This window comes from Ovis aries, chromosome 4 (genome assembly GCF_016772045.2).
Source record: "Ovis aries strain OAR_USU_Benz2616 breed Rambouillet chromosome 4, ARS-UI_Ramb_v3.0, whole genome shotgun sequence".
NCBI lineage: Eukaryota > Metazoa > Chordata > Mammalia > Artiodactyla > Bovidae > Ovis > Ovis aries.
The window spans coordinates 49,808,365-49,835,627 of NC_056057.1; the positions used below are offsets into that span (position 1 = coordinate 49,808,365).

Consider the following 27,263-nt stretch of genomic DNA (forward strand, 5'->3'; position numbering starts at 1 on the left):
TTAAAACATAAGCTTGCCTCTCTGCTTCCAGTCTAAAGAAAGAAGTGATGAGTGAGTCCATGTGTATGGGGTGTGATGTGCTGGTTGAGAGGCAGTGTAGTCCAGTAGCACCTTGGTTCTGGAGCTGACTGCCAGGATTCAGGTCCTGGCTTTGTGATAATTTGCTGTGGAAATTGGGATAAGCTAACTTTTCAATTTTTCTGTGGGTCTTTGAAAAAAGGAAAAACAAGCTGTAGAAGGGTTAAGTGAGTTAATTTTTGTGATTTGCTTAATATACACTACAATATTGTAGAGTTTTTCTTTAAGAGTGATAGACAGTGATGGTGGGAAAGGGGGTGTTGTAAGCTTGAGGAATGGTATGTAGAAAAAGTGAGGTGTGAAATAAAAGCATATTTTAGGAACTGCAGATTGTGAAGGCAGTGAATGTTCAATATAGCAAAAAAATTAAACTTTTTTAAGATTGATTTTATGTGATATTGTAATGCTATGGTCATGGCAAAATCTGAATTCTGTGATTGAATATTTCAAACTACAGATTTTACCCATAGTGGAAATGGATGGTTGGTTGTACCACTAGATGGTGGTATTTTCAAATTTCAGTAGTCAGTTAGCTTACCCTATTTTTAAATCTCTTGGTATTTCAAATTGTAATTAAATATTTTCCTTCAGTTAGGGATTTGATACCTGGGATGGGAAGATTGCCCTGAAGGGAGGGCATGGCAACCCACTCCAGTATTCTTGCCTGGAGGATGGTGAGCTACAGTCCATGGCATCCCTAAGAATCGAACATGACTGAAGCAGCTTAGCACACAAGCACAGTAGAGATTAATAATTTTGCGTCAGGTTCGTTTACAGTAGTTAGGTTTGCTGTTTTTTTAAATTATATATGGGAGGGGATTGAGGTAGCAAAAATTATTTCTCTGGCTTAATACTGATTGCTAAGCATTTACTGGATGGTTTTGGAGTCATACTTCTTCAAGTACACTTATTTCATGTAATACTTTTATTTCCTTAATATATTTTATTGAGGTGCAGTTGATTTATAATGTTTCAGGTACCCAGCAAAGTGATCGAGTTATACACTTATTTTTGAGATTATTTTCCATTATAGGTTATTACAAGATACTGACTAGTTCCCTGCGCTATACAGTAAACCTTTGTTGCTTGTTGTGATACCTTTTAAAACAGATGTTGTGATAATTGGTAAAAGTCATTTTTATTGTGTGCAGTGAATGGTGTGGACCCCACTCATGTAGCTCTCCGTATGTGTCTAGAATCATCTGTAATCTCATATTGTTTTACCTGTAGGCAGATACTATTCCTATAGCTCATATCAACCTGTTGATGTATTGCTAGAATTTATGTTTTCAGGGGGAGAGAGAGTTGGGTTTAGAGTAAAAGATTTTCTGCTAAGATTAAAAATGTAAGCGGAAAGTTAAAAAAATTTACACAGTTGGAACAAGAGAGCTCTTTTAATAGGTTATCTTTAGGCTGTGGTCCTCATTATCTCTAATTTTCAGACAGTGTTTTCAGTAAGTCTGATGATTATTCACCTTGAGGTTTGCCAACAATGGTACAGAGTATTATGATATTGCTGAGGCAACCTGGGGCTTTGGAGATGGACAAACATGAGGATTGAGAGCTAATAGCTGTGAGGCTGTGGGTGAATGATACTTTACCTTTTTTAGCCTGTTTCTTCATATAGAGAGGATAATAATCAACAAGCAAGATAATTGAGAAAGTAAGATAATATAGAGAACTTATTTTGATACCTGTATAAACTGAATATAGCAGACGAAATATAGTCTTTCTGACAAGTGTGGGTGTTTAAATTTTAGGCTGTGTTATGTGGATCGCCTTTAGGGGAGATGTATGCATGTATGACTGCTTGTACCTAAACAAATGATCGGGCTAGTGTGCATTTTAAGTTCCTTCAGCTACATTTAACCAATTCTCCCTGTCTTTAGCCAACATCTTACCTTCTGTAGCAGTTAGTCCTTAGGTCTGGTATGTATGCCTGCTACTGTTTAAATGTTTTTAGTTTCAGGTTTCTGTAGCTCAACAAAACAGTTTATCAGATTTGTCCAAAAATAAATCTAAAGTAGGAATAAGTGAGTTGTATGGGGTCTTAATGTGGATTATTAGAAATTCCTTTGGGGTGGGGAGGGGTGAAGTACTTTAAAAAAGAAAACTTTGTATTCTCAAGATTAAAAAAACTAATTTTAGTAAATGCACACATAAGCTTTCATGTTACAACCAACTGTCAAAGGCGAAGTTGTTAAAGTAGTGTTGGTAGTATTTAAGGTAAAATACACAGAAGTTTCCAATCAGATCTTAAGGATACTTCTTTTTTAATCCTGTTTTTACAAATCAGATAATTGTACTGAATTAAACTTATTTATTTATAGCTATGACTTCACGCCTATGGATTCTTCTGCCGTTTACGTGCTAAGTAGTATGGCTCGTCAGCGTCGTGCGTCTTTGTCTTGTGGAGGACCTGGAGGTCAAGACTTTGAAAGATCTGGATTCAGTAAAAACTGTGGCTCACCGGGATCATCACAGCTCTCTTCCAGTTCTTTGTATGCTAAAGCTGTCAAAACCCACAGCTCAGGGACTGTGAGTGCCACTTCTCCTAACAAGTGCAAAAGACCAATGAATGCCTTCATGCTTTTTGCCAAAAAATACAGAGTTGAATATACTCAGATGTATCCAGGGAAAGATAACAGGTAAAAATAGTGATGATTCTGACTGTGATAATTTGAATAATACTTCTATGGGGTTCACAGGAACTGCGATAATTAAATCAACTTATTCTTCAGTAGCTTTCATTATTGAATTCTGTTGTCCAGGTTGGCTTTAAAGTAAAAGTTAAGACAGATAATTAGGTTACCTAAGAGGTAAAGGTCTGCCATCTAAAATAATATTAAATGTCACTTGCCTGTTAGAGGACTTAGTTTTAACAGCTGTTCCACTTTTATAGGAAAGACTAGCACCTTCTTTTGTCAGACCTCAAGGAGGTACTGTACAGTGGATGTGCAGGCGTTGGCAGTTTCTAATGAGTGCCAGATTTGCCAAAAGACTGAACGTAGAGGCATCCTCAGTCGAGCTCAGGAATAAAAGTTAATGCTAGTCCTTCCTGCTGTTTGCTCGTACCCTTACCTCATCTTGGAATCCTCTACTATTCACTTCCTCAAACCAAGTTCTCCACGAATTATCTTTCCCATTCTCCCTAGTTCCCTTACCCATATTAGTATTATGAGAAAAGTCAAATGATTATGCACATAGAATAATTCAGCTTTGAATCAGGTTTGAATGACTCATCTCTTTTTATATACGTATATTTGAGATGCTACTGACATATTACATACTGAGTTTCAGGTGTATAGCATAATGCTTTGCTATTTGTATATAATGATAGCAACAGTAAGCCTTGGAGAAGGAAATGGCAACCCATTCCAGTACTCATGCCTGGAAGATTCCACGGACTGAGGAGCCTGGTAGGCTATAGTCCATGGGGTCACAAAGAGTCGGACATGACTGAGTGACTTCATACTTCAACAATAAGTCTAATTAATATACATCACCATGATTAGGGATTTTTTTCTTTGATGAGATCTTTTAAGATCAGCTTTCTTAGCAGTTTTCAAATACACCGCAGTATTTATTACTCACTGTGCTCACCCTTCTGTACATTACAGCCGATCACTTATTTTATATCTGGAAGTTTGTACCTGTTCACCAGCTTCACCCATTTTGCCCATCCCCAATATTTTTATTTTTATCAAAAAGAGAAGCTGCTTTTACCAAATGTATCTGTGTTGGGAATTGATACATATGTGAATGCTTTGCAATCAAATAATACATGTATCAACCATTATATGGTACCTTTAACCCAGAGACTATAAAAACTGGTTTTTATTTTAATCAAAGATGCAGTGATTAATTGCATCAGCTTATTATATTAAAAAATAACATACATTTATAACATTTTAAATTTCAAGGAGTAGGGCATCTGTGGTGACTGTTTTTCTAAAGCTTAGAGGCCAGTTTTTTAGCCTCCGTATCAGCCATTGTGAAATCTTCTGTATGTACTGCACACAGTCATTGCAGACTTTTTCATGTTGAGTGTCATGAAATTGAGAGTTAACTAAGGGTTAAGCTCTTCACAGAAGGAAAACAGTTATGTCTGCTTGTTCTGGATGTGACTATTTTAGTAGGTTTGGGAGCAGATTAGTAAATGAAATTAAAGTATTAGTCGCTCAGTTGTGTCCCACTCTTCGCGACCCCATTTACGAGACTCCTCTGTCCATGAGAGTCTCCGGGCGAGAAGACTGGAGTGGGCTGCCATTCCCTTCTCCAGGGGTTCTTCCCCACCCAGAGACTGGACCTGGGTCTCCTGCATTGCAGGCAGATCCGTTACCATTTGAGCTACCAGCGAAGCCCTTCGATTCGTAAATAGGAAACAGCTTCAGATTTCAATCCTGATGTCTTACCAGTCTGAATTGTCCTCCTTGAATTTATCCATTTTAAAGTACAGATGATGCCTAAGGCTTATGTGGTGGTGTCTTTAGGAGATAAGCAGTAAGTACATAGTTAATGCCATTCTATTTTCTTTATGGTTGCATGAAAGAAAAAAGACTACTTGATGGGTTATGGGCACAAAGAAAAAGAAGAGCTTTTAATACAAGGTGAATACTCCATGCAGCTGATATTCTACCTTAATATCTCAGACAGTTTTGAAAAACTGATGTACCCAATGATAATTGAAACTGTTTCTCTGAATACTTTTTTTCTTCTTCAAATCAAAGCTGTGTAAAATACCCAGTTTTTAGGCGTTTTAGATATTCTCTGACAATTTGAAATATTGGTCTTACTCCAGGAGGCTTTAATTGCCAAGATGATGATGAATGGACCATATGACTTAGGATTTTACTGGAAATGACTACTATAGTCTTGACTTTTCCTATTCTCTGTGTTGGACAAGATTTTTGTTTTTCAACTTTGTGTTTCTTCCTGAAGTAGGAGCACTTGACATGAGTTTTTGAAAAATTCTTGCCTTCAGCATTGTGTAAATGTTTCTTTTATAGAGCCATAAGTGTGATCCTTGGTGACAGGTGGAAGAAAATGAAGAATGAGGAGAGGAGGATGTATACATTAGAAGCAAAGGCTTTGGCTGAAGAACAAAAACGTTTAAATCCTGACTGTTGGAAAAGGAAAAGAACCAATTCAGTATGTTTCAAAAAGTAGTTCCTTAAAGTGATCTTGACTTAACTCCAAAACTCTACTATCATATTAGAGCATTTTTTAGAACCTTTAAAAGGGTGTTGAAGCTGTTTCTCAGCCTTTTTATCTTTCAAAGCCTCATAATGTTGTCCATCATCATGTAAGGTAGGCTGCCTTTCATCATTAGTGCCATTTACTTTAGCATGGAAAGTAGAAATGTTTGGTGGAGATGCTGAAGTGGAAAGATTTGGAATGTATTTCTAGTTGGGTTGAAAGATAAGGATTATTAACTCATTAATATCACACAGCAGAAAAATTTTCTAATTTGGGGTGGTATGTCTCAACAGCTTTTCTTAGTTGGTGATGGGTAAGGACGGTGGAGGTAGAGATAAGTTAACCAACTTTCACGGGGACTTCTGACATTTGCCCAGAATTTCTAGGTTAAAAAATCTCAGGATGGAGAAGAAATAGAAAATTGGGAAGGCTAGTAAACAAGTTCGCACCATAATAATGCTGTATTGGACAGACTTGATTCTTAGAACTTCTCCATTACTAGACTGGCATTTTTTTTAAGTTGTGTTTTTGATTAATTATAAGAAAACTTCACATGATAGAATGAGCTTAATTTGAAATTTCAGTAAAAGGGACGACAGTATTTTGCAGCAGGAGTGCTGGCCAAGGATGTTCTAATTCACCCTGTGTATTTGTCTGTTTCTGTTACAGTAACACGTCGTTCACATCCACTTAAGAATTTCTTTATAAAAAGTAGTCAGATTCCAATATAAGAATATGACTGGACTGGGTTTTTTTTAAGTTATTACCTTAGGATTCCATGTGGTAGAACTTTGCCTGGATCCCCTTTCATTTCTGCTCATCCTGGTCCATCTCTCTCATCTCATTTTCCTAAATTTTCTGGTTGCTTGGACCACTGGGTATTAGCCAACTTTAAAAAATGTACCACTTTTGAGAAAGCAATCTTTTTTAGTAGTATTGTTACTAATACATTACCCATCTTAGCTTTCATTTGTAAAATTATGTATTGATTTGTAAGCATTCACTGAGTTTTAATTTTATCTCCACAGGGCTCACAGCAACATTAAACCGGATGCTTGACTGTTGATGGAAAGATTTAAGATGAAGGTCCCACCATTTGTCCTGAATCCGTGTGACCATAAGATACCGATAGCATTGAGTCTTGAAATGATTTAATAATGAGTGAGGATTTGCTTTCTCCATTAGAGCATTAAGTAAGCTAAAACTATCAACATTGTAAACCAAATTGCCTTATTTTTCTTCCAAACTTCATATATGTCTATCAGGTAATATAGGCTTGAAAATTGATATCCTGTGGTGCTAAAGTACAGTAGAAAAGAGAGGAGAAGTGTATACATGTTTTATTTTAAATTGTACAAAAGGGGAATTTAAAAATATGTAACTGCTGTTTATACATTGGCTCCTTACTGCTTATTAATCTGTATTGTACACATAATGGGGTGAAGCAGAAGCCGGGAGCTGGCCTTCCTCGAACAGCCACCACATGGCTCAGCATCTGTGCCAAACATGGGGGCTCCTAGTCTGGCCAGTGCCAAGAGGTTGCCAGGACACAGGGCCGGTGGATGGTGCCAGTGCCAGCCTATGAGCCACCTGCCACGGCTCCCGAGCTGAGTTGGACACACTGGGCGGCGCCCACCCTCGACTTCAGTGGAGACCCAGCCCAGGCCAAGGTAAAGTTAGTTAATAGCATTGGGATATAGTCACTGTAATGGTGCTGTTAACAGTTGACACCATTGTATTTTTCACTCTGTGTCCTATATCTCCTCAGCCACGTATCTTAATACCGTTTTTGTCATCGTGTCTATGGTGGGGGCGGACTTTGCACTCAAGCGGTGCCACACTTGCACTTTACTTTCCTCCAGCTGTCTACAACGAGAGCAAACACAACGGCAGCAGAGCTGCGTCTGCTCTGAGCTACAATCATGGCTTTTCGTGTTACTCACCAAGTGGTGTTTCTGGTTAGGAATCACAGCTATAAAATTGATTTCAGTTCATTACACTTCTTCATGATGTTGCCCCTAAATTTTGCACACTATATTCTTGTATATTATTTCAAATAAAATGAAAAAAATTGTTTATCTCTGACTTCTGATTTATCCTGATGGAACTTTATGAATGAGTCATCCAAATAATAGGTTCAGGAAATGGAAAATATTTTTACAAGTGGCTTGTGGGATTTTAAACTTTAAAATGTTAATGACAAGGCAAGGGCAATAGAAAGAAGGACCCAGATTACTATTTATAAGACTCCTTTCAGAGTAAAAGCTAATTTTTAGCTTGGCATCTCTGTTATAAAGTAGAACAGCCCCCAAAGTCTGCTGTTAATAAAGTGACACACAAAGTACGAAGATAGCCTTGCTCTATTAGTAAAGATGCAGTAAGATGCGGTTAAACAACACTGAACTTCGGATATGCTTCGGGATATGCCAGAGGTTGCCACACTTGCACACTGGAAACATTTTATTAAAAAATAGTAATGCCTGCTTCCTACCCCCATACTTATTAATATGGAGTACAAATTGGGCATCAGGATTATTTAAAGCTACCGGTGATTCTAATGTGCAGCCAAATAATGGAAGCTACTGGGTTAACTCCTTACCCAGCAAGAAAGGATGCTGGCTGGGGAGAAGCAGCGTATTTGCTATAGAACTTGACCCCGTCCCTTAAGCTGTGGGGACTCTGTGATGGGAAAGAAGTTTTAGATAGCTTCATAGAAAAACCCGATGGGAGAGAAGAGTTTGGTATCTTTTTGGAAAAATAAGCTCTGCAGAGTTTCAAGGTGGTGATGAATCTATTTTGACATTTTATGGTACTTAAGGTAGAAGTGCTTAAGAGGTAAACAGAAGAGGTCAACAGGGAAATACAGAAAAGTCATTTAGATTCATGAAACAGTAGATGGTAGCTGTCTTTTAGAGTATGTATTTGCCACCCCTGGATGGGTTAGCACAAAATGGAGATTAAGAAATACTTCACATTCTTACTGAAGAGCAGACATAGCTTTCTGAAGCAGCTGAACCATTATGGGATAAACCGGTGCAAATTCTTTGCCTTCTCTGCTTCTTACTGATTGAACATAAGCTTCCAGAGCACCCCTGAAAACCAAAGGGAAACGGTGTCAGAAGGTGTGCAGATGGAACAGCAGCCTGGAGGGTGCCAGCGCTTGAGAGCAGCTCGTTCCTGCTTTGCTCCGTCAGCGGATGGCCCTCGAAACTTGTCAGTAGGGTTCCTGTGGCCCAGGTGCAGAGCTGTGCAGTTTTCAACCCGCACTGCACGTAGTGGTCTCATCACACAGTCCCGGCGCTCTGGCAGCTAAGATTGTTTCCCTTTCCTATTGCAGAGACTTCTGCAGAGCCAAGTGCAGGCTGTGTCGGCACAGAGCTCACAAGGGGGCGCCCCGCTCCGCGGAGGGGACTGCCCTGGAGGGGCAGGGCCCTCACTGCACGTTAATGCTGCAGGGGCTTTATACTCCCCTTACTTGAATGTGAGCCCACAAGTAGGGTAAACTTCGTAGGCTCCAGTTGTTGGCAGATTGTGATAAGACAGCCTGAATTTAGCGATAGGTATGATCAATGTTCTCAATTAATTAGATCGGGGGTCTCCAAACGATAGCACAGATCAAGTCCAGCCCTATGCTTGTTCATTTATGCATACTTTTAATTATTGGTCTACCTATGTTCCAAGTAAAACAATCAAATTTTTGTTATAATCATGAAATCACACACTCCGGAGCATTTCCACAGCTATCATAGCTCACATTACTGTCTCAAGTCTCAGCTCATACGCAATTCTTACCTGTATTATTTGCTGCCAAACACTGAAAAACATAGTCCTCTGTCAGGTTTGGTCATTATTTTCATTCAACTACACGGACTATATTTGATGGGAGTGTAGCCAGTTCAGTGCTCAGGCCATAGCACCCCTCAACCTTGCTACCCACTGGCAGGGTTTTATATGGAACTGAATCTCTTAATTTCCTGTCCTGACCTCACTCCTCATCTCTGCCTTCTGGACATCTTTATGTGATTCCTTCCAGGATTCCCTCAGACTCACCTGTCAGAAACCTAGGGCCACCCAAACCCACAAGATGGACACCACCAAGAGGGAACCCAGTGTAAGCTATGGACTCCAGGTGACAGTGTGTCAGTGTAGACATGAAGGCCACTCTGGAGGAGGGGTGCTGGTAGTGGAGGAGGCTGTGCATGTAGGGGCAGGGGGCATATGGGAAAAATACCTGTACCTTCTCAAATTGGCTGTGAACCTGAACCTGCTCTAAAAAATAAAATAACCATAAAAAGAGAAAGACAAACCTCTGGTAAAAAACCTACATGAAGAGTAGTATTTGCCCCCTTACTATTTCAGTAAAGTGACCATCATCTCCCCAGTCTATGTCTAAAACTGTGTAAGTCCTGCACGTAACCAGTTTTCAGGTCCTGTTAATTTACCCTACATATTGCCACCTTACCTGCCTCCTGAGAAACCTGTATGCAGGTCAAGAAGCAACAGAGCTGGACACGGAACAAAGGACTGGTTCAGAATTGGGAAAGGAGTATGCCAAAAGCTGTATAGTCACCCTGCTTATTTAACTGATAGCCAGAGTACACTATGCAAAATGCTAGGCTACATGAATCACAAGCTGGAAGCAAGATTGCCATGAAAAATAACAATCTCAGACATGCAGATGATGCCACTCTAATGGCAGAAAGCAAAGAGGAACTAAAGAGCTTCTTGATGAAAGAGGAGAGTGAAAAAGATGGATTAAAACTCAACATTCAACACATTAAAATCATAGCATCCAGTCCCATCACTTCATGGCAAATAGATGGGGAAAAAGTGGGAACTGGCAGATTTTATTTTCTTGGTCTCCAAAATCACTGTGGATGGTGACAGCAGCCACAAAATTTAAGACGCTTGCTCCTTGGAAGGAAATCTATGACAAACCTAGATGTATTAAAAAGCACAGCCATCACTTGCCCGAAAAAGGTCTGTATAGTCAAAGCTATGGCTTTTCCAGTAGTCATGTAAAGATGTGAGAGTTGGACCATAAAGAAGGCTGAGCACCCAAGAACTGATGCTTTCAAATTGTGCTGGAGATCAAACCAGTCAATCCTAAAGGAAATCAACCCTCAGTATTCATTGGAAGGACTGATGCTGAAGCTGAAGCTCCAATACTTTGGCCACCAGATTCGAACAGCCCACTCATTGTAAAAGACCCTGATGCTGGGAAAGACTGAAGGCAGGAGGAGAAGGGGCAACAGAGGATGAGATGGTTGGATGGCATCACTGACCCAATGGACAGGAGTTTGAGTGAACTCAGGGAGATCGTGAAGGGCAGAGGAGCCTGGTGTGCCACAGTGATGGGGAAACAAGAGTAGGACATGACCTAATAACTGAACAACATATTACCACATGTGGTCCCTCCTCCCACCTTTGCTTCAGTCTGAATCCTGCCATTTTGTGCCCTAATACTGGCGCAGCCTTGGGGGTGGTGGTCACCCCAGTGCCATCAGCCCTGCGCTAGGGGACCTGCCACACCATAGCCAGCGCGGCCGCCTGTGGTCCACCTCCTGCCGTGCCCTCCTGCCCCCGGGACAGTGTCTACGTTCACAACTCCACTGAACACGTTTCACTGCCAACCTTTCCCAACTGTGTCACTGCTGGGTCCCAGCCTCTGCTGTACCTAAAAAGACCCTCAAATCATTCATTTCTGCTGTCTGTGTTACCGACACAGGCAGAGCCCAACCCCTATGCTCACCCATTGAGAGACTGGGGTGCCTGTGCAAATACTCTAAAATAAAGTCAAGCTCCAATAAAAGGCCTGTTTCCCTTTGTCCACACCATCTCATTGTTAGTGAGAGCCAGTCTTTAAGTTAGTGAGAGCCTTCCTTGGGACCAGCTGTCCTTATCTTTGGAATGCCAACATGCAACCCCCCACCCCGCCCCACTTCTTGTAGAGCTTTTACTTAGGACCAGCTCAAGTGCCTTGTTTCTGATAAAGCCTTTCCTGGCTCCAGTGTTCTTGCCTGGAGAATCCAGGGATGGGGGAGCCTGGTGGGCTGCTGTCTATGGGATCACACAGAGTCAGATGCGACTGAAGTGACTTAGCAGTTCCTGACTCCAGGCAGCACAAAACAAACCACCCTGGAGTCACAAGAAGTAGAAAAGTCTAGAACTTCTGCGCCAATAGCACAGCTTAGCAGGACCCCAGCATTTGGGGATGGATCTCTGAAAGCCGGCTTCATACTTCACCACTCACAATAAAGTAATCAACCCAGAAACCAGCAGGGCAGGGGCTGGGGGTGGGGGTGTGGAAGCCTGGCAGGCACAGCTGTGGACCTCCCTGGTGGCCCAGTGGTTAAAAATCTATCTGCCAACGCAGATGTGGGTTCCATCTCTGATTTGGGAGGATCCCACATGCTGCAGGGCAACCAAGCTGTGTGCCACAGCTACTGAGTGTGCACTCTACAGCCCACGGCATTGAGAAGCCCAGGCACCGCAGCTAGAGGGCAGCCCCTGCTCGCCGCAACTCGAGAAAGCCCATGCACAGCAATAAAGACCCAGCCCCCACCATAAATAAGTATTTTTTAAAAAGCACAGCTGGTACATTAGGCTCTGCCTCCCGACCAAGCTGTGTGATCTAGACTGTGTCTTGACCTGTCCATAGGCAAAGTGGGAAGATACCCACAAGTTTTAGTTAGAATTAAAGGCTTGCCCTGTGAGGCACCTGGCTCTCCTAGGTACACCTCTGCACCTATGAAGCCCTCCAACACAGTTTTCCCACTGCACCTCTGCATTGGGAGCTCAGAGTCTTAGCCACTGGACCACCAGGGAGGTCCCCTCACTGCACTCCTGATGGCCTCGGATTCTCTATGTAAAGGGCAGGTCTTTACCCTTCTGCCCGCACGATCACACTGCAGTGCAAGGACCTCTGTGCTGGGTAGTTTCACTCTTATGATTAACAACTGTTTCATGCATGAATGTAGCCCCAGGACTAGTGCTTGACAAATGCACAGTGAATGAATTTTAAAAATGAATCAGATACAGGAAGATAGGACATATCTTGATATGATGAAAAGGACAAAAGCGCTGAAAAAAGTAAGTAAAAGAGAAGCATGAGTGTAGGGGATCTGCAAAAGTACATGCGCGCAAAATGAAATCTAATGAATGCCCTTAGAGAGCAATGTTCTGCGAGATGCCTTATTCACGTCAAAGCTGAGGCTTAAACGAAGCCGTTTCTCTGTGAGGAGAACGTGCTTCTTTTAGTGATACTATTCCAGTTGCCATGGCATCCCAGGCACTCGGCCCACTCCCACCGGGCAGGCCCTGCAGACTCACACACAGCAGAGAAACCCCCAAGGGCCCACTGTCTGAGACGATCGATGGTGTGGATGTATCAGTCTAAGAAATCAGAGCACTGAAATTCACAGACTGTCATCATTCTGCAGTGAATGGGTTAGAGGGTTGAAGTCATTTTATCTAATATTTGGACAAAAATCCATGTAGCAGTTTTGTCTGCTTTAAAACGGTGAGACATTACATAAAACCACACAGTATGTGGAAGAACAGAAATCAGTGTGGTTAGTGCTTTTGGTTTTGTTCATCAAAAACACTATGAGAACTACGGAGAGAAAAAGGATTAAAGCTGCCCTCCCACATAAAATCAGAGCAAGATTTTCAAGTAATTATTATATTACTTCATTTGCCTGAGCAAAAAACATCAGCTTTCTTGGAAATTGGGCCAAACATTATGTAAGACTCTCAACTCTGATTTGTATCCAAAATAGGAAGATTATTAAACTTATCCTTATTGAAGAAAAAGCACAGGAATTCTGCAAACATTTAGCAGAGGAAGGGGTGGTGTTGACAACACTGCATTGTGATATACGTGGAGATTTTTATAGAAACCAAACTGATTTTTGTCAGCCATGAAATATCAGTGTGCTTAATACTAAAACACATAAATGACTTAAAAAACTACCTGTGCCTTCACAGGCTCTCCCCTGGCTCCGTCCACCCCAGGATCTCATCTTAGGCACCCAGTTCCCAGAATGGGTAGGGATCTCGTGCCACCGGAACATCAGCTCCTATGAGACCAAACTTCACCTTCCATCCATAGGGGTTGTGTGGTCCTACAGAAGTGGAGGAGCTGAGGGACTCGTTCCCAGTCTGTGGGTCCTGGATGCTTGCAGGAGGGTGGGGGGCGGGGTCCAAGGATGCACTTGGCACAAAGAACTGACAATCGTACAAAGTACCAATCAGCAAATAAAGTCTGTAGACAGTTGTGACACCATAAAGGTGCTCCCCTACCGAGAGTCAGGAGGAGCAAAGGCAGGGAGGCCAGAAAAGAGCCGCTGCCCCACTGCCAGTATCAAGAGCTGGTGGGTTTGCGGCCAATCCTACCTCTTCTGCAGAGCTTGAGGAATCTTTGCATCAAAACCTCAGCCTTCACCTTTGCGGAGAACACAGGCAACACTTGCAGGCTCTCCCGCTGCCGCCCTCCCGCCGTGGGCACACACGCCTGCCTGCTGGGGGCTGGGGAGGTGCCTTCTTCCCCACTGTCCCCACTTACCCCACAAGGCCCCAGGAGTCACTGTTTATTAAGTTGACTAGGATTCATTCAAGCTCTAGAGAAAATATCTGGCGTCAAAAGGAAGGCAGAAGAGAGGTCATTGCTTGCCATTAGTTCCGCAGTAGTTGCTGTACCCTCGATCTGCCCTACTTATGACAACCACTTATGACAACACACCGTGCCGGGAGCAGCAGATGAGTCTACAGCAAGGTTTGCCCCAAAGCTAAAACAAACTTACTGACATTTAAAGGACAATACTCACCCTGGGTTTATCTACAGGGGCAAGAAATTCATCCAGTGGTGCTTCAGTATGCAGGGACGAAACCAGTTTTGCAATGACAGACAAGAAGAGTGTACTCTAGGACAAAGCGTCCCTCCCTGCCACCAGCCTGGGCTGGAGGAGAAGCAGTGTTTTGAAATCCCTCAAGGAGGGCTTCACTCCCCGCTCAGGGTGGAAGGCTCTAATTGCAGCCATGTGTGCAGTGATGGGCAGGCCTTCTTCAGAAAGCATGACAGTATTTCTGAGCGTGATTTTCAGTTGCTAAATATAGGCTTAGCAACAGCACTGCTGATGATATCACTCAGGAGACATTTTTAAAAAGAAGCAAAAGAAAACAGAGCTGCGATGTGCCCACAGCAGGACAACTGTTGTAGATGAAGTCCATCCAACTCTTTAAGGAGACAAAAATGCACCCTGTTTGATTCACTGAGTCCTGAGTCCTCTTCTATCACCCGGTGCACTGCAGCTGGGCAAGTCTACGGGCCTCAGGGGAAACTCACAGACTTCACAACCCCCACGGCAGCCCCAAGCGGAGTCCCTCATTCGCACCTGAAGCCTTTTCTGAAACCAGTTTAACCAGACACTGCGCTGACGGTGACAGATCACCGCACATCCTGCCCGGTTTCTGGATCAGATGCTCTTGGCTGAGAGGGTAGCAGACAGCAAGGAAGAAGAGCAGGTGCAGGCCAAGCTCCACTGTACCCACACAGGCGCGGGCGGGGCTGGGAGCTCCCTGGGCTCCAGTCACCATGCTTGAGCTCAGTTCCCCTCCCAGGACCCGGTGGGCTGCCGTTTCCTCCCGTGACCTCCCACAGCTTCCTTTCTCCGTGGGGTCTCTCACCTGGCAACTCGGTTTTAGTCCTGGCTATGCTGTAAATACTATGGTTTTTCCAGTGGTCATGTATGGATGTGAGAGTTGGACTGTGAAGAAAGCTGAGCGCCGAAGAATTGATGCTTTTGAACTGTGGTGTTGGAGAAGACTCGAGAGTCCCTTGGACTGCAAGGAGATTCAACCAGTCCATTCTGAAGGAGAGCAGCCCTGGGATTTCTTTGGAAGGAATGATGCTAAAGCTGAAACTCCAGTACTTTGGCCACCTCATGCGGATAGTTGACTCATTGGAAAAGACCCTGATGCTGGGAGGGATTGGGGGCAGGAGGAGAAGGGGACGACCGAGGATGAGATGGCTGGATGGCATCACTGACTCAATGGACATGGGTTTGGGTAGACTCTGGGAGTTGGTGATGGACAGGGAGGCCTGGCATGCTGCAATTCATGGGGTCGCAAAGAGTTGGACACGACTGAGTGACTGAACTGAACTGAACTGATGCTGTAAAGAGCTGCCCAAGCCACTTTAAGAAATCCTGACACCAGGACCCAACCCCAGAAATTCTGAGGGAGTTGAGGGTGTGGTCTCAACACCAGGATTTTTCAAAGCTTTGTAACTGACTCTCGGGTGCCAGCACAGTTGAGAATCGCTTCACACATGAGCCATACACTGCCCTTGGACAACCCAACTCACCCCGAGTTCAGGCCTAGGCGAACATGTTTGGTGCTGTTGCCCAGACCAGCAGCATTAGGAGCCCTTCGAAGAGCTGAGGATGGTTCCCAGAGTGATTTAAGAGGTACAGCTGATGGGCTTTGGAGAATGAGGGTGACCAAGGAGGTGGATGATGGCTTAAAGGTTTTCTAGCTTGGCTGAATACAGGTGACAGTGATACCCCAAGCCAAGACGGTGAGTCTAGGAGAATGAGCAGGTTTGAGAGGAAAAATGATTTATTTTTGACATTTTGGGGCTGAGATTTCTGTGGGATTTTGAGTGGTGACATGTAACAGCAACTCTGCTGGCCTGAGACCCCGAGCAACCAAGATGCACCACAGTCCCGGGGCCCCAGGACAGAAGAGCCGCTAGAGTCACCGGCCTGAGGGAGCTCACTGGGGAACCGAAACACAGGCTGGACGCGAAGGAAGAGGAGCCAGGGACACACCGTGGGAGGCGATGGCATTCAAGCAGTGGGCAGGAGAAGACAATTCCGAAAACGAGACTGAGGGAAAAGCAGTCACAGAGGTCAGAGCAGGAACAAACGACCAAGGGGTCAGGAAAGAGCCAAGAAGGCGGGGCCTGTCTTGGCTTGCTTTGTGTCCTAAGGGCCTTGCACATAGTGGGCATTAATAAAAATGTGTGGAGTTGGTCAGGGGATGAGTTTGAAGAAGAAAGTGGTGGTCAATTTCAGCTAAAGCTGCAGAGTGATACTGAGAGAACAGAAACACTGGGATTTGGTGGCTAAGAGGTCTCGGAAGGTCTTGGTGAGAGAAATTTCAAAGGAGCGGTGCTGATGCAGGAGAGATGCTTAATAAGTTACATGTGACGGCGGAAGCGTCCCTCCCTGCTTCATGCACCCATGGTGGGGGTGCGCAGGGTGTGTGTATGTGTGTATGTACGTGTATGCGCATGCAGGGTGTGCAGGTATGTGTGTGCGGGGGCGCGCGGTGTCTGTGCATATGTGACAATGGAAACATCCCTCCCTGAGCATGGCAGGTGTGCGTTGGGGGTGTGTGCATGCAGGGGCGCGCGGTGTCTGTGCATATGTGACAATGGAAACATCCCTCCCTGAGCATGGCAGGTGTGCACGGGGGGTGTGTGCATGCGGGGGTGCATGGGGGTGTGCATACACGTAGAGGGTGGAAACATCCCTCCCTGAGCATGGCAGGTGTGCGTGGGGGGTGTGGATACACATAGAGGGTGGAAACATCCTTCCCTGAGCATGGTAGGTGTGTGCAGGGTGCACGTGTGTGTGCGGGGGTGCGTGGGGGGTGTGCATACACGTAGAGGGTGGAAACATCCCTCCCTGAGCACGGCAGGTGTGCGTGGGGGGTGTGTGCGTGCGGGGGTGCGTGGGGGGGTGTGCATACACGTAGAGGGTGGAAACATCCCTCCCTGAGCATGGCAGGTGTGCGTGGGGGGTGTGCATACACAGAGGGTGGAAACATCCTTCCCTGAGCATGGTAGGTGTGCGCAGGGTACGTGTGTGTCTGCATGTGTGTGCACACGTGCATAAATACACCTGAGAGGCACCAGGCTGCGGGGCGTCCACTAGCAACTATGCCACGTTTACTCGCACCTGCGCTCCACCGCTTCAGTAGCTGCCCCACATGGAAATGGAGCGGAAAATGCGGAGCCAAGGCCAGGAGTCACTTCATAGCTGAGGATGGTTTTCAAAGTGCAAGGTTCTTAGGCTGCATCAGGCACAGGACAGCACTAGCGGATGCAAGGGACACGGAAAGCAAAGCCCGCTGGGCCACCAGCTCTCCTGGCGGCGCTCAGCAGGTGAGGCCCGGGAGCACCATGTGGACACCTGCCTGGGCCCCACTCCTCCCCAGCGTCCCCCCAGGCCCCAGGCTTTGAGAACACGCAGGTGCACCCGCCACACGTGGCTTTACCTGATGAGGAGGAGCCTGTCCTTTTCAGAAGGGTGATCATCCAGCCACTGAGAGAAGCGTGCGTGGGACCACTCTGCCCTCTGCGGGTGGAAACACAGTCAGAGAGAGTGGCTACACCCTGTCCTATCCTGTGGGGCGGTCGTGGGTTCGGAGAGTTCTCTGGGACTCCCGGGTCAGAGGACCCCAGACACCGGCCCCAGAGGCGGGCAGCACAGCCCTTGGTGCACCTTCCCAGCCCCAGGGGGCCTTTCAGGTTTGTCAATGAAAGGTGGGTCAGCAAAGGAAATGGGGCCTCTGTCAAAAAACCTTTATGAACATAAATTACTTGCGTCACTGTTATTTAAAGGGCTAATTCTAGATGCAGCAGGTGATCTATACATTGATGAGAAAGTAGGGCCTGGGGAGTGGGAATCTTCCCTGCTGAATCATTCACTGCTAAGACACAAATTCATGACTTCTCTTGGCAGGAGAAGGCCAGAACCTTCAGTGAGTTAGGGGTGGGGTTGGGGGAGTCCCCCACATTCACTGAGTTCAGAAGGAAGACAAGTAAGAGGATTCTGGCTTCACCTCCTTACCTGGAAGGGGGATTTCAGCTCAGGGGGTGCTCTTGTGAACAAAAACTGAATAATGATGCTGAATGGAATTATGTCCCCCAGTGCAGGGCTGCTGGCCACATGTTCACTTGTCTGGAAGAGCAGTGGTCTAAATGAAGGAAATGCAGAAGTCATTTAATGCTGTTCAATATGGAAAGAGGTGACTCAGTAGAAGAATCATAATAGCGTATTAGCATTAGTATAATAGCATAATACATAATAGAATGAATAATAGCAGTCTTCCTAGACTGGATTATTCTTGACCATTTCTTAGCCTAACACACACACACACACACAGACACACACATGTAGGCTGACCCCCGCTTCAGCTCCTTCCTTGGCCCCCAACTCACTGCCTTTGGGTCTGACTTTACTTCAAAGTGATTGAGCAAACCGCCCCCCCCCCCCTTAGAGCTCATCTGATAATAGGCTAAAATGAAAGCACACAGTTAAAGCCTTCAAGTAATTCTAACTAAAAGGTTCTAACGGTAGCACCCAAAACTTTCAGCTTCTATTTTATATATAATCCTCCCATGGGCCAAGGATGGAGGAGCCTGGTGGGCTGCTGTCTATGGGGTCGCACAGAGTCGGACACGACTGAAGCTACTTAGCAGCAGCAGCAGCAGCAGCATGGGCTATAAGCTAATGTGGATAAATTCAATCATTTTCTATACAGCTTTCAAAGGGAAATTATATCCTTATATATATATGAAATTATTACCCCACTGGACATCCCTCTCTTCTGAAACACTGTGTGTCCCGGTTACCATCCAAGATAGGCTCATCTCATTTTACTGTGCTTCACAGATTTGGTGGGGGTTTTTTTGTTTGCTTTTTATTTTTTACAAACTGAAGGTTTGTGCAACCCTGCTCTGTGGTGTCAGATGATGGTTAGCATCTTTTTTTAGCAATATTTTTAATTAAGATATATACAATTTTTTTAGACATAATGTTACTACATCCTTAATTAACTAGAGGATAGTTTAAACATAGCTTTAATAAGCACTGGGAAACCAAACAATCCATGTGACTGGCTTTACTCTGAGAGTTACTGTGAGGCAGTGGGCTAGAACCGAACCTGTAATATCTCCAGTGTACGCCTGCTTGCATTTTACAGGAACCTGCAGGAAAATCTACCCTGTTGCTAACCACCTACTACCTTGTCAAAATGCAGGCAAAAATAATTTGAAACCTTTACTGACTCCTCCTTGGCTTTGGGCTCTGATAAAGGCCAAGCTGTAGAGGCTGAATCTCAAGAGGTAAGATGGCAACATCTGACTGAGCAGAGATTCTGAAGCCTGTACAACAGCTCTGTACCCTGGCCTCGCACTTCACGCCATGTTATTCACTCCAGTCTATAGCCAAGGGCCTGCACAAAGCAGGACGAGCTTCCTCACCACAGTGACAGCTCACTCAAGAGTCAGGAGAGCTCTCACCAGACAGCTGGTTCTGGCTGGATCCAGAATACTACTGGAAAGAATGTCTTTATATTAACTATTCTGTAAGTAAAATTTGGGGCCTCCCAGGAGGCTCAGTGGCAAAGAATACGCTTGCCAACCAGGAGACGTGAGTTCAATCCCTCGGTGGGGAAGATCCCCTGGAGAAGGAAATGGCAACCCACTCCAGTATTCTTGCCTGGAACATCCCATGGACAGAGGAGCCTGGTGGGCTACAGTCCAAGAGGCCCCATAAGAGCCAGATATGACTGAGAGAAGCAAGTAAAATTTATCCCTTGTAGGAATGTTTCTAACTTCAACTGTTCTATAAAACAACATCATTCTGTAATTTATAGTCTTCAGCTACTGTGGAAACTCTTCAGTTCAGTTGTGCTGTTAGCAGACATTCATAAAGCTGTGATCCAGGTCCTCCGTGGGAGCAAGACTAGGGTCTTCCCACGGCCTTGGGAGGAGGTACACTTACCTCAAAGATTCTCAAGGTCAATCACCTCACGGGGTTCTATGCTGCAGGTTGTAGGCAACACATTCAGCACCTACTCAGGTATGAAAACGTTGCTGTGGGAACTTTTGGTTTGCCTGGAGGCATCTCTGTAAGTCATTCTCTTGTGCGTGGAAAATCCCATCTCCTTAGGAGCAAAGCTCCCAGTTTTAACCACATAGAGCACTTATGAAAAGCTTTATAAATGCGAACTCATTTATTCCTCCAAACAACCCTATCAGGTAGGCACTGTTACATCCCCATTTTACGGATAAGTAAACTAGGAGGAAGAGAGCAAGTAAAAGCCAGGAAAGGGCAGAACACAGACTCGAACTTCATTTCGCTCAGCAGCCTCTTTCAGGATATCAACTGGAGCGACTATGCATCTATTTTTAGAACAGACTTATTCTCAGAGAGAAACAAAGACCCCTTGGAGAAAGCACAACTTGAAACTGTCATCAGCTCCAATGTGATAACCTGAGCAAATGAATGTTCCCAGTACATTGTCTAAAGGCTATGCAGTTAGTATCTATTTAGGAACCCCAGATTCTCCCTATGGGTCAAAGTGGATCTCCAGTCACCCACCTACTTGAACCATCTCATCACACTCTCTCGTGGAATTATTTTCACCTGGCATGACCTGAAAGGTCCTGTGGGGTGATGACTGGCATGGTCTCAGAGGCCTCTGGAAGCTGACTCTGGATGGAGGGGAATGGCAGTACACCCCAGAGCTCCACTTCCTGTAGCCGCAGACCTGTTCTGGCAGGGGAAGCTGAAAACGCCTCACAGCCTGAGGTCCTCAGGAGCTGAACAGCTGACATTCCCATCCTCCAAGTCCAGCCAGGGGCCAAGAGCACCACTGACATGACTGTTTCCAGGTTAGAACTAAACAGGGGGAAGAGCCAGTCGGGAGGGGGTTCCTCTACTGGGTCATGGGCTCACCCTGCAGGCCCGGCACATGTGAAAGGCCACCCGGAGCCACGTGCCAAGACGGGGAGCTCATGCCTTCCCCTCTCTCCAGCCACCCCTGGTCCGGTGAGGGTCCTCCCCTGCCCCAGTAAAGCCCACTCTTGGCTATGGCATGTGACATGGGAGGATTCACTGAGAACCCTGGCTGATGACAGGAGAGCCAGGGCAGGGCCAGTCCTGTAAGACAGTCCTCAACTCACTGAAAAGCAGCCAGATGGAATCCTTTCTGCCATATGACAGGAAGATGACCAGGTATTTCGGTCCCTAGTCTGTCTCAGTGCTCACTATCTGAAGCCCCACGTACAAACGGTTTAGAATGAAACACTAAACTATTTTCCAAAGAACTGATACATTTTCTTCTTTCTGAAAATGGGAATTACATAGCGGATTCTGTTCCTCTTTTATCTTTGGCTTCAGGAAATGTAAAGTCAAATTTGAAACAACTTATCTACAGCAATTAAATTAGTTTTGCAGTTTGAATACCTGTGTTTGTACACACACACACACACACACACACACACACACAGAGGCTGTGCCACACACACACACAGAGGCTGTGCCACACACACACACACAGGCTGTGCCCCCCCACACACAGGCTGTGACACACACACACACACATCCACACCCACACACCCACACACCCACACCCCACACACACACACACACACACACAGAGGCCGTGCCATGTGGCTTGCAGGATCTTCGTTCCCTGACCAGGGACTGAGCCCAGGCCCCATAGCAGTGATAGTGCTGAGTCCTGGCCACCGGACCACCAGGGAAGTCCCATCCATCAATACAAACACTACAAGGATGGAAAGGGAAGAAGGGTGAGAAAGGGAGTGGGAAGGAGACAGGGAGGGAGAAACGATCTGAAACGTGCCCTGTCCAGCAGCCCAGCTGAGCTATACACGTGGCTGCTGCTGGTGAAACCAGCATAGGGCAAAGCCTGGGAGAAACCAGCTCATTTTGAAATAGCATCTTTTGGTCAATCATCTGTCCCTTTGGAGCTCTGAGTCACAGATGTTCTTTTTCTGCCGAGACCAAATGTGGCCACTAACAGGACTGCCAAAAAAGCCATGGGAAGCAAAACTGGATTTGACTTGGTATTATGCCTCACTGACACAATTACCTGTAAACACTGACTGCAGCTATTTTGTTTGTGGTGCTTGTTTTAAGAAGCCGAAAGAACACAGCATGAAACTCCCATCCTCCCTGACTGCAGGTGGAATCTGAAATACCAGTGAGTTCAAAAAATGTATCACCATCTGAGGTGATACAAGGAACAAAAGGGAACAAATTAAGATGTTACAGAATGCAGACAGCCCAATGCCACAAAATCATTCTGAAAAAATACTCCAAATAGCAGCGCTTTCAAGGTTAAACTTCATAGGCAGCTAGCAGGCTTCATTAATCAAGTATTAGGTCTCATTAGAAAAAAAAAATTATGCTTCTAGTAGAGATCTCCACATTTAAGGGATCTGTGCAGCTGTTAGTCTTCTGTTAAGGCCAGTTCTGAAGTGGAGCAAGACCCAAGTCCTCCTGTGCACATGTCCACAGCCAGCGTCCGAGATGGTCTGTGCTGTCTGCTGCCTACCGCCACCCCCACTCCAAAGCTGCTTTTGGTGAGGGGCCAGGACGGAGGCCAGACTACTGAGATCCGGAATCAGCATAGAAATGAGGGGACGGAGAGGACACAGGACTTCTCCCTGCACTGGACGTGGTGGGAATTTCAGAGAGATGGGAAGAGGTCCACATATGGTGGCTGGAGGGGCTGCGTGTCCCCGGAGAAGACAAAGCAGGAGGCTGATGCCTGGGGGTGAGTCAGGGCTCAGAGCAGAGAGGTGACAGGCCTCCCAGGTCCCTGTCTTGGAGTCTAAGGTTGTCCCAGGGGACTAGGATGGAAAGGAGGTGGGGATTTCAGACATTCTCTAGGAATAAAAGTGCACACGTGGTTCAAGACTCCTGAGGCATCTCCTGGCAGGCTGTCTGCAGCGGAAGTCAGGGAGACAGGGCATTTCAGATCAGGAGGGCATGGCCAGAGTGGGGGCCTAGACTGTCTGTAACACTTTCTAATGTTTACCTGGATGTTTCACACTGTGTGCTAGGACCCATCCCAGTGAAAACAAAGGAGAACTTCTGGAATAAGACATCAGGCATGGTGGCTGCGAGCATGGGTGGTGGGGTCAGGCAGGCCGGGGGTCTCAAATGCAGCCCCACAGCTCACAGCTCTCACACATGCAGTCTGAAAACTGACCCCTCAGCCCCGAATGAGCCCCTGACTCTCAACTGTCGTCCTGAAGATGGAAGGAGAAAATCCCAGGACAATGCTCAGTACAGGCTAACATACAACAAATAACCAAACAATGACTGCTGAATAAAGATGACAAAAATGAAACGTCCAGCCCTGCATGTTCACCCGGGAGCTCCCGGAACTGCTGAAGTACTGGCAGGCACCAAAGCAAACCAAGCCCCAGATGTGGCTGCCTGCTGGCTCCAATGCTGACATTAGAAACTTGGAATTAAGAACACGGAAATCGTGACTGCAGAGCGTGGCCTAAGTGGAAAGGAGGAGCAGAGCCCACCTGGGGTCCTGGGGCTGGGAGCGCTCATCCTGGAGGCTGTGGAGATGGACACCCTCGGGTCTACAGACACACAGGCCAGACCTTGCCCTGAATCTCAAGCATCAGGTGATCAGGGAGGTAAACTGTAGCTATGCGGAACCCTCACCATTCCTCCAGCTGAAGACAGCTGACGTGAACGCTACACTCTGTAGAGTTACTTCTACAGAGTCCTCTTCTCCCCGCATGCTAACAGACCCATCAGAACAGCCCCTATCTCCTGACAGCTCTCAGTGCTTTTTCATTAAATCTGAGGAGGCTTTCAGCAGAGCAGGCTGTGAATGTAATTCAGGGACCAGGCTGTTCCCTGGGGAGTGAGGATGCTGGGGCCTGCTAGAAGGCAGGGTCTTTAGTGATCTGCAAGGTCAGGCCCTTGGCCAGGTGGAGGCAAGGTAACCTCCCACACGAACGGCACGTGGGGCACACCACCATGCTGCAGAGGGATGGACAAAGATGGGGGCTCACGCGTCCCGTGTGCAGCTACAACACAAATACCCAGGGGCAAGTTCCTAACGTCAGCAGCTTTCTGAGGCAGCCTTCTCTCTGGGGTAAAAGATTCCGGCTGCCTGAGAAACTCTAATGTAGACAGGAAAATGGAAATGCATGCAAGAAGCTCACCGGCCTAATTAAAGAGTCCACTAATATCACCATCAAGGAGAACGCCCTGAGGCAGATGGCTGCCTGATGGGGGAAGGGGGTGCTTGCCAAGGCGAGGGTGTCTGGGGAGGGGGGGAGGCTGCACCTGAGGTCCAGGCTGGAGGCGCCCCGCCCGGCTCTGTCACCCTCCCTGGCACTGGGCCTGTTGCCCCTCCTGTAGCCACTGCCTCTAAATCTGCTGGGGCTTTGGTTGTCTGGCTGTCTTTCTTGCCCCCCAATCCCTTACTATATAATATTTTAGTATATTTTATGTTATTTTTAGGCTCACTTGTTATTTTTAAATGGGAGAAATACTGTAAAAGGAATTTTTAAATATATTTGTTGACATTTCTAACTATAAATATACAACCACCAAAGCAAAAAATTTGAAAAATTTAGGAATCTCTTTTAAAAAAAACCACTAGAAACAATGCTACTCTCCAAAGGTAATATTTTCATGCTCATCCTTGACTTCTCTCCAAAGCCACAGATCATTATTTTTAAAACAGCAGGGATGCCTATTGTATATACTGGTGAGTAGTCTTTTTTTTCATTTTCTGATACACCAGAAAGTATTTTTCTTTTTCTTGGACATTAACTAACAGTATAAATTTTTAATTGGCTGCATATATTTGATCCGATGAATGTGGCCTATTTTAGCCAGTTTCCTACTGATGGCCACTGAGCTGGTTTGGATATGACTTAGAACCTTCAGTCCAAGAACAAGAGTCCAGCTCAGTTATGGAAATGACCACTAGATGATGCCTTTTCCTTGTCACAGCACAGACAAGAAGATGAACAAGAGTGGGCCCTGCCACTGCAACTGCTCAGGACTAAGTTCTGGAGAAGATACGGACCTCTTATCAAGTTTTTGCAGGAAGCAAGAGGAGGGCCTAGAAGTGAGTTACTGGAATAAAGAGGACTCTGTACTGACTGACTCCTCTCTAGGAAGGGCCTCTGCGGGACTTCCACATGGGCATGCTGTTGTAAGTCAACTCCCCTCTGAGGACAACTGCAGAGAAACTGGCAGGGCCAGGGCCTTGCTCAATCACGTTTACAGGCAGAGGCAGCAGAACTGTCATCTCTCTTCTCCAAAGACAGGTCGTAAAACCTTTCCCTGGCTAGACATGACTGAGCGACTGAACTGAACTGAACATAAAATCTCTCTTACTGTGAGAGTTGAAGTTTTGAAACACATCTAGATTGACCATTGCCTCAAGACAGAAGGTAGTTATTAAAACCCAAGGATTAAAAAAAATTATACACCAATCATTAGTTTTTTATTCCCTAAATAGATACTAAAAGGTGTTACTATTCAAACTTTAAACACTCCTTTAAAGATTCTTTTTCTCACGTGGAAACTGGGGTGGGTTGACAGAAAATCTTATGTGAAACCCTCAGAACATGTATCTCCATACTGTGACACAACTTTAAAAGCACTTGGATAGGGACTTCCTTGCTGATCCAGCAGTTAAGACTCTACACTTCCATCGTAGGGGGAACAGGTTCAATTCCTGGTTGGGGAATTAAGTTCCCACATGCTGCGCAGTAGGGCCAAAAAGTAAAAAAAAAAAAAACAGCAAGTACCTGGATAAAGATTGTCTTGCATTAGCAAATGGGAAGATAAACACTGTTTTAATACATGCATGTGGAATAATCAACCAAATATGGGAGGCAGGACTATCAAAAATATTTATCTAATCTTAAACTAGCAAATCCCAAATCATGGCTTTTTCCATGCCTTTTAAAATAACTAGTTGGTTAATGTCCTCTAGCATGCTAAGATTCTGTGACTCAGGGCAGCATTTTATCATCCAACTGGGACTGCTGTGTTTCCATCTTACCAGAGTAAGTAACTTTCAGTTCAGTTCAGTTCAGTTGCTCAGTTGTGTCTGACTCTTTGTGACCCCATGGATTGCAGCATGCCAGGCCTCCCCGTCCATCACCAACTCCCGGAGTTTACCCAAACTCATGTCCATTGAGTCAGTGACGCCATCCAACCATCTCTTTATAGGAGTTTTATTAAGGTTGTTTCCGGGAGCCAGCATGAGGAATCCCGCCTGTGGCAAAGGTCATGAGGATGGAAGCCAGACATATGCAAAGGCGTGATCTGGCTTCAGGGGTTCCCCCTGGATTTTCCTGAACATCTACCCCCCAAAACCAGAGTCTGCCTGCCTTACTGTACTGTGCTTTCCACTCTTCTGCCTCTAAAAGGAATTAACTTGGGGCTCCAGTTAACAGTCTCCTGCATATAAAAAGAATGTCTCGGTTTAAACCCCTTTGATGGCTTTCTAACTTACCTGACCAGTCTGCCCGGACTTTTACAATTTGTGAATTGTTTACAGTCCCCCAACCGTGAGAGGCACAAAGTTTAAAGCATCTTAAAGATACAGAGCCTTTTCTAAAGAGCTAAAAATTATATTGGTGATGGGTTTCACTGTTGAGTCAATGACTGCTGCCAGGCCTCCATATCTTTTATCTTTTAGGCACCTGGGAGGATATTAATCAATGTAATCAGGATATAGAAAAAGGAATATAGTAGTTTTGATGTTAGCAACACTAGACTTTTGAGTTAATTACTTTTCTCTTTGTTATAAATCACTGGACTCCTTTTCCTTGTTATAAATTGTTGTATCCTTGCTATGTAAGAATGTAACTTTATTTAGTGCTTTCTGAGAGTGGTACCAGACTTTGGGAAGAACAACACTATTAAGGCAAGTAAGTCTTCTGGTTAACAAACCCTTATCAGAAAAGGCCGTAAAATGTTAATTGTCCTTCTGGCCAGAAGATGATGTAAATTACCTAAGACTTGTGTATACAACTAGGTATGCAGAGAGAAAGCCTGGTCTTGATAAGAGTCAGGGCTGCTGACACTGCATAAGTTTGTATCATCCATTGATCTCTAGGTACAATAAAAAGTATAAAAGGCGTTTCTGGACAATAAAGG

The 27,263-nt window shown here is 45.3% G+C and overlaps 2 protein-coding genes across 5 annotated transcripts in view; one reads left to right on the forward strand and one right to left on the reverse strand.

Moving 5' to 3' along the window:
- Positions 1–7,353, forward strand: part of HBP1 (HMG-box transcription factor 1) — a 30,562-nt gene extending 23,209 nt beyond the window's left edge. For all 3 annotated transcript variants that reach the window (XM_042248527.2, XM_004007846.6, XM_042248526.2), the window contains exons 9-11: positions 2,409–2,726; positions 5,088–5,229; positions 6,306–7,353. In XM_042248527.2, coding sequence (XP_042104461.1) covers positions 2,409–2,726; positions 5,088–5,229; positions 6,306–6,323 — 478 coding nt within the window. In that variant the 3' untranslated portion in view covers positions 6,324–7,353. The remainder of the gene's footprint in view (positions 1–2,408; positions 2,727–5,087; positions 5,230–6,305) is intronic.
- Positions 6,603–27,263, reverse strand: part of COG5 (component of oligomeric golgi complex 5) — a 279,105-nt gene continuing 258,444 nt past the window's right edge. The window contains exons 20-23 of one of the 2 annotated variants that reach the window (XR_009600484.1): positions 18,138–18,264; positions 17,563–17,642; positions 14,106–16,166; positions 8,181–8,369 (exon numbers count right to left, since the gene is read on the reverse strand). Coding sequence is in view for 1 of the 2 variants with exons in the window: in XM_042248525.2 (XP_042104459.1) it covers positions 8,255–8,369; positions 17,563–17,642; positions 18,138–18,264 (322 nt within the window). In the remaining variant the exon portion in view is untranslated. Of the gene's footprint in view, positions 8,370–14,105; positions 16,167–17,562; positions 17,643–18,137; positions 18,265–27,263 lie in introns of both variants that reach the window. The other variant, XM_042248525.2, reaches the window with a different exon arrangement.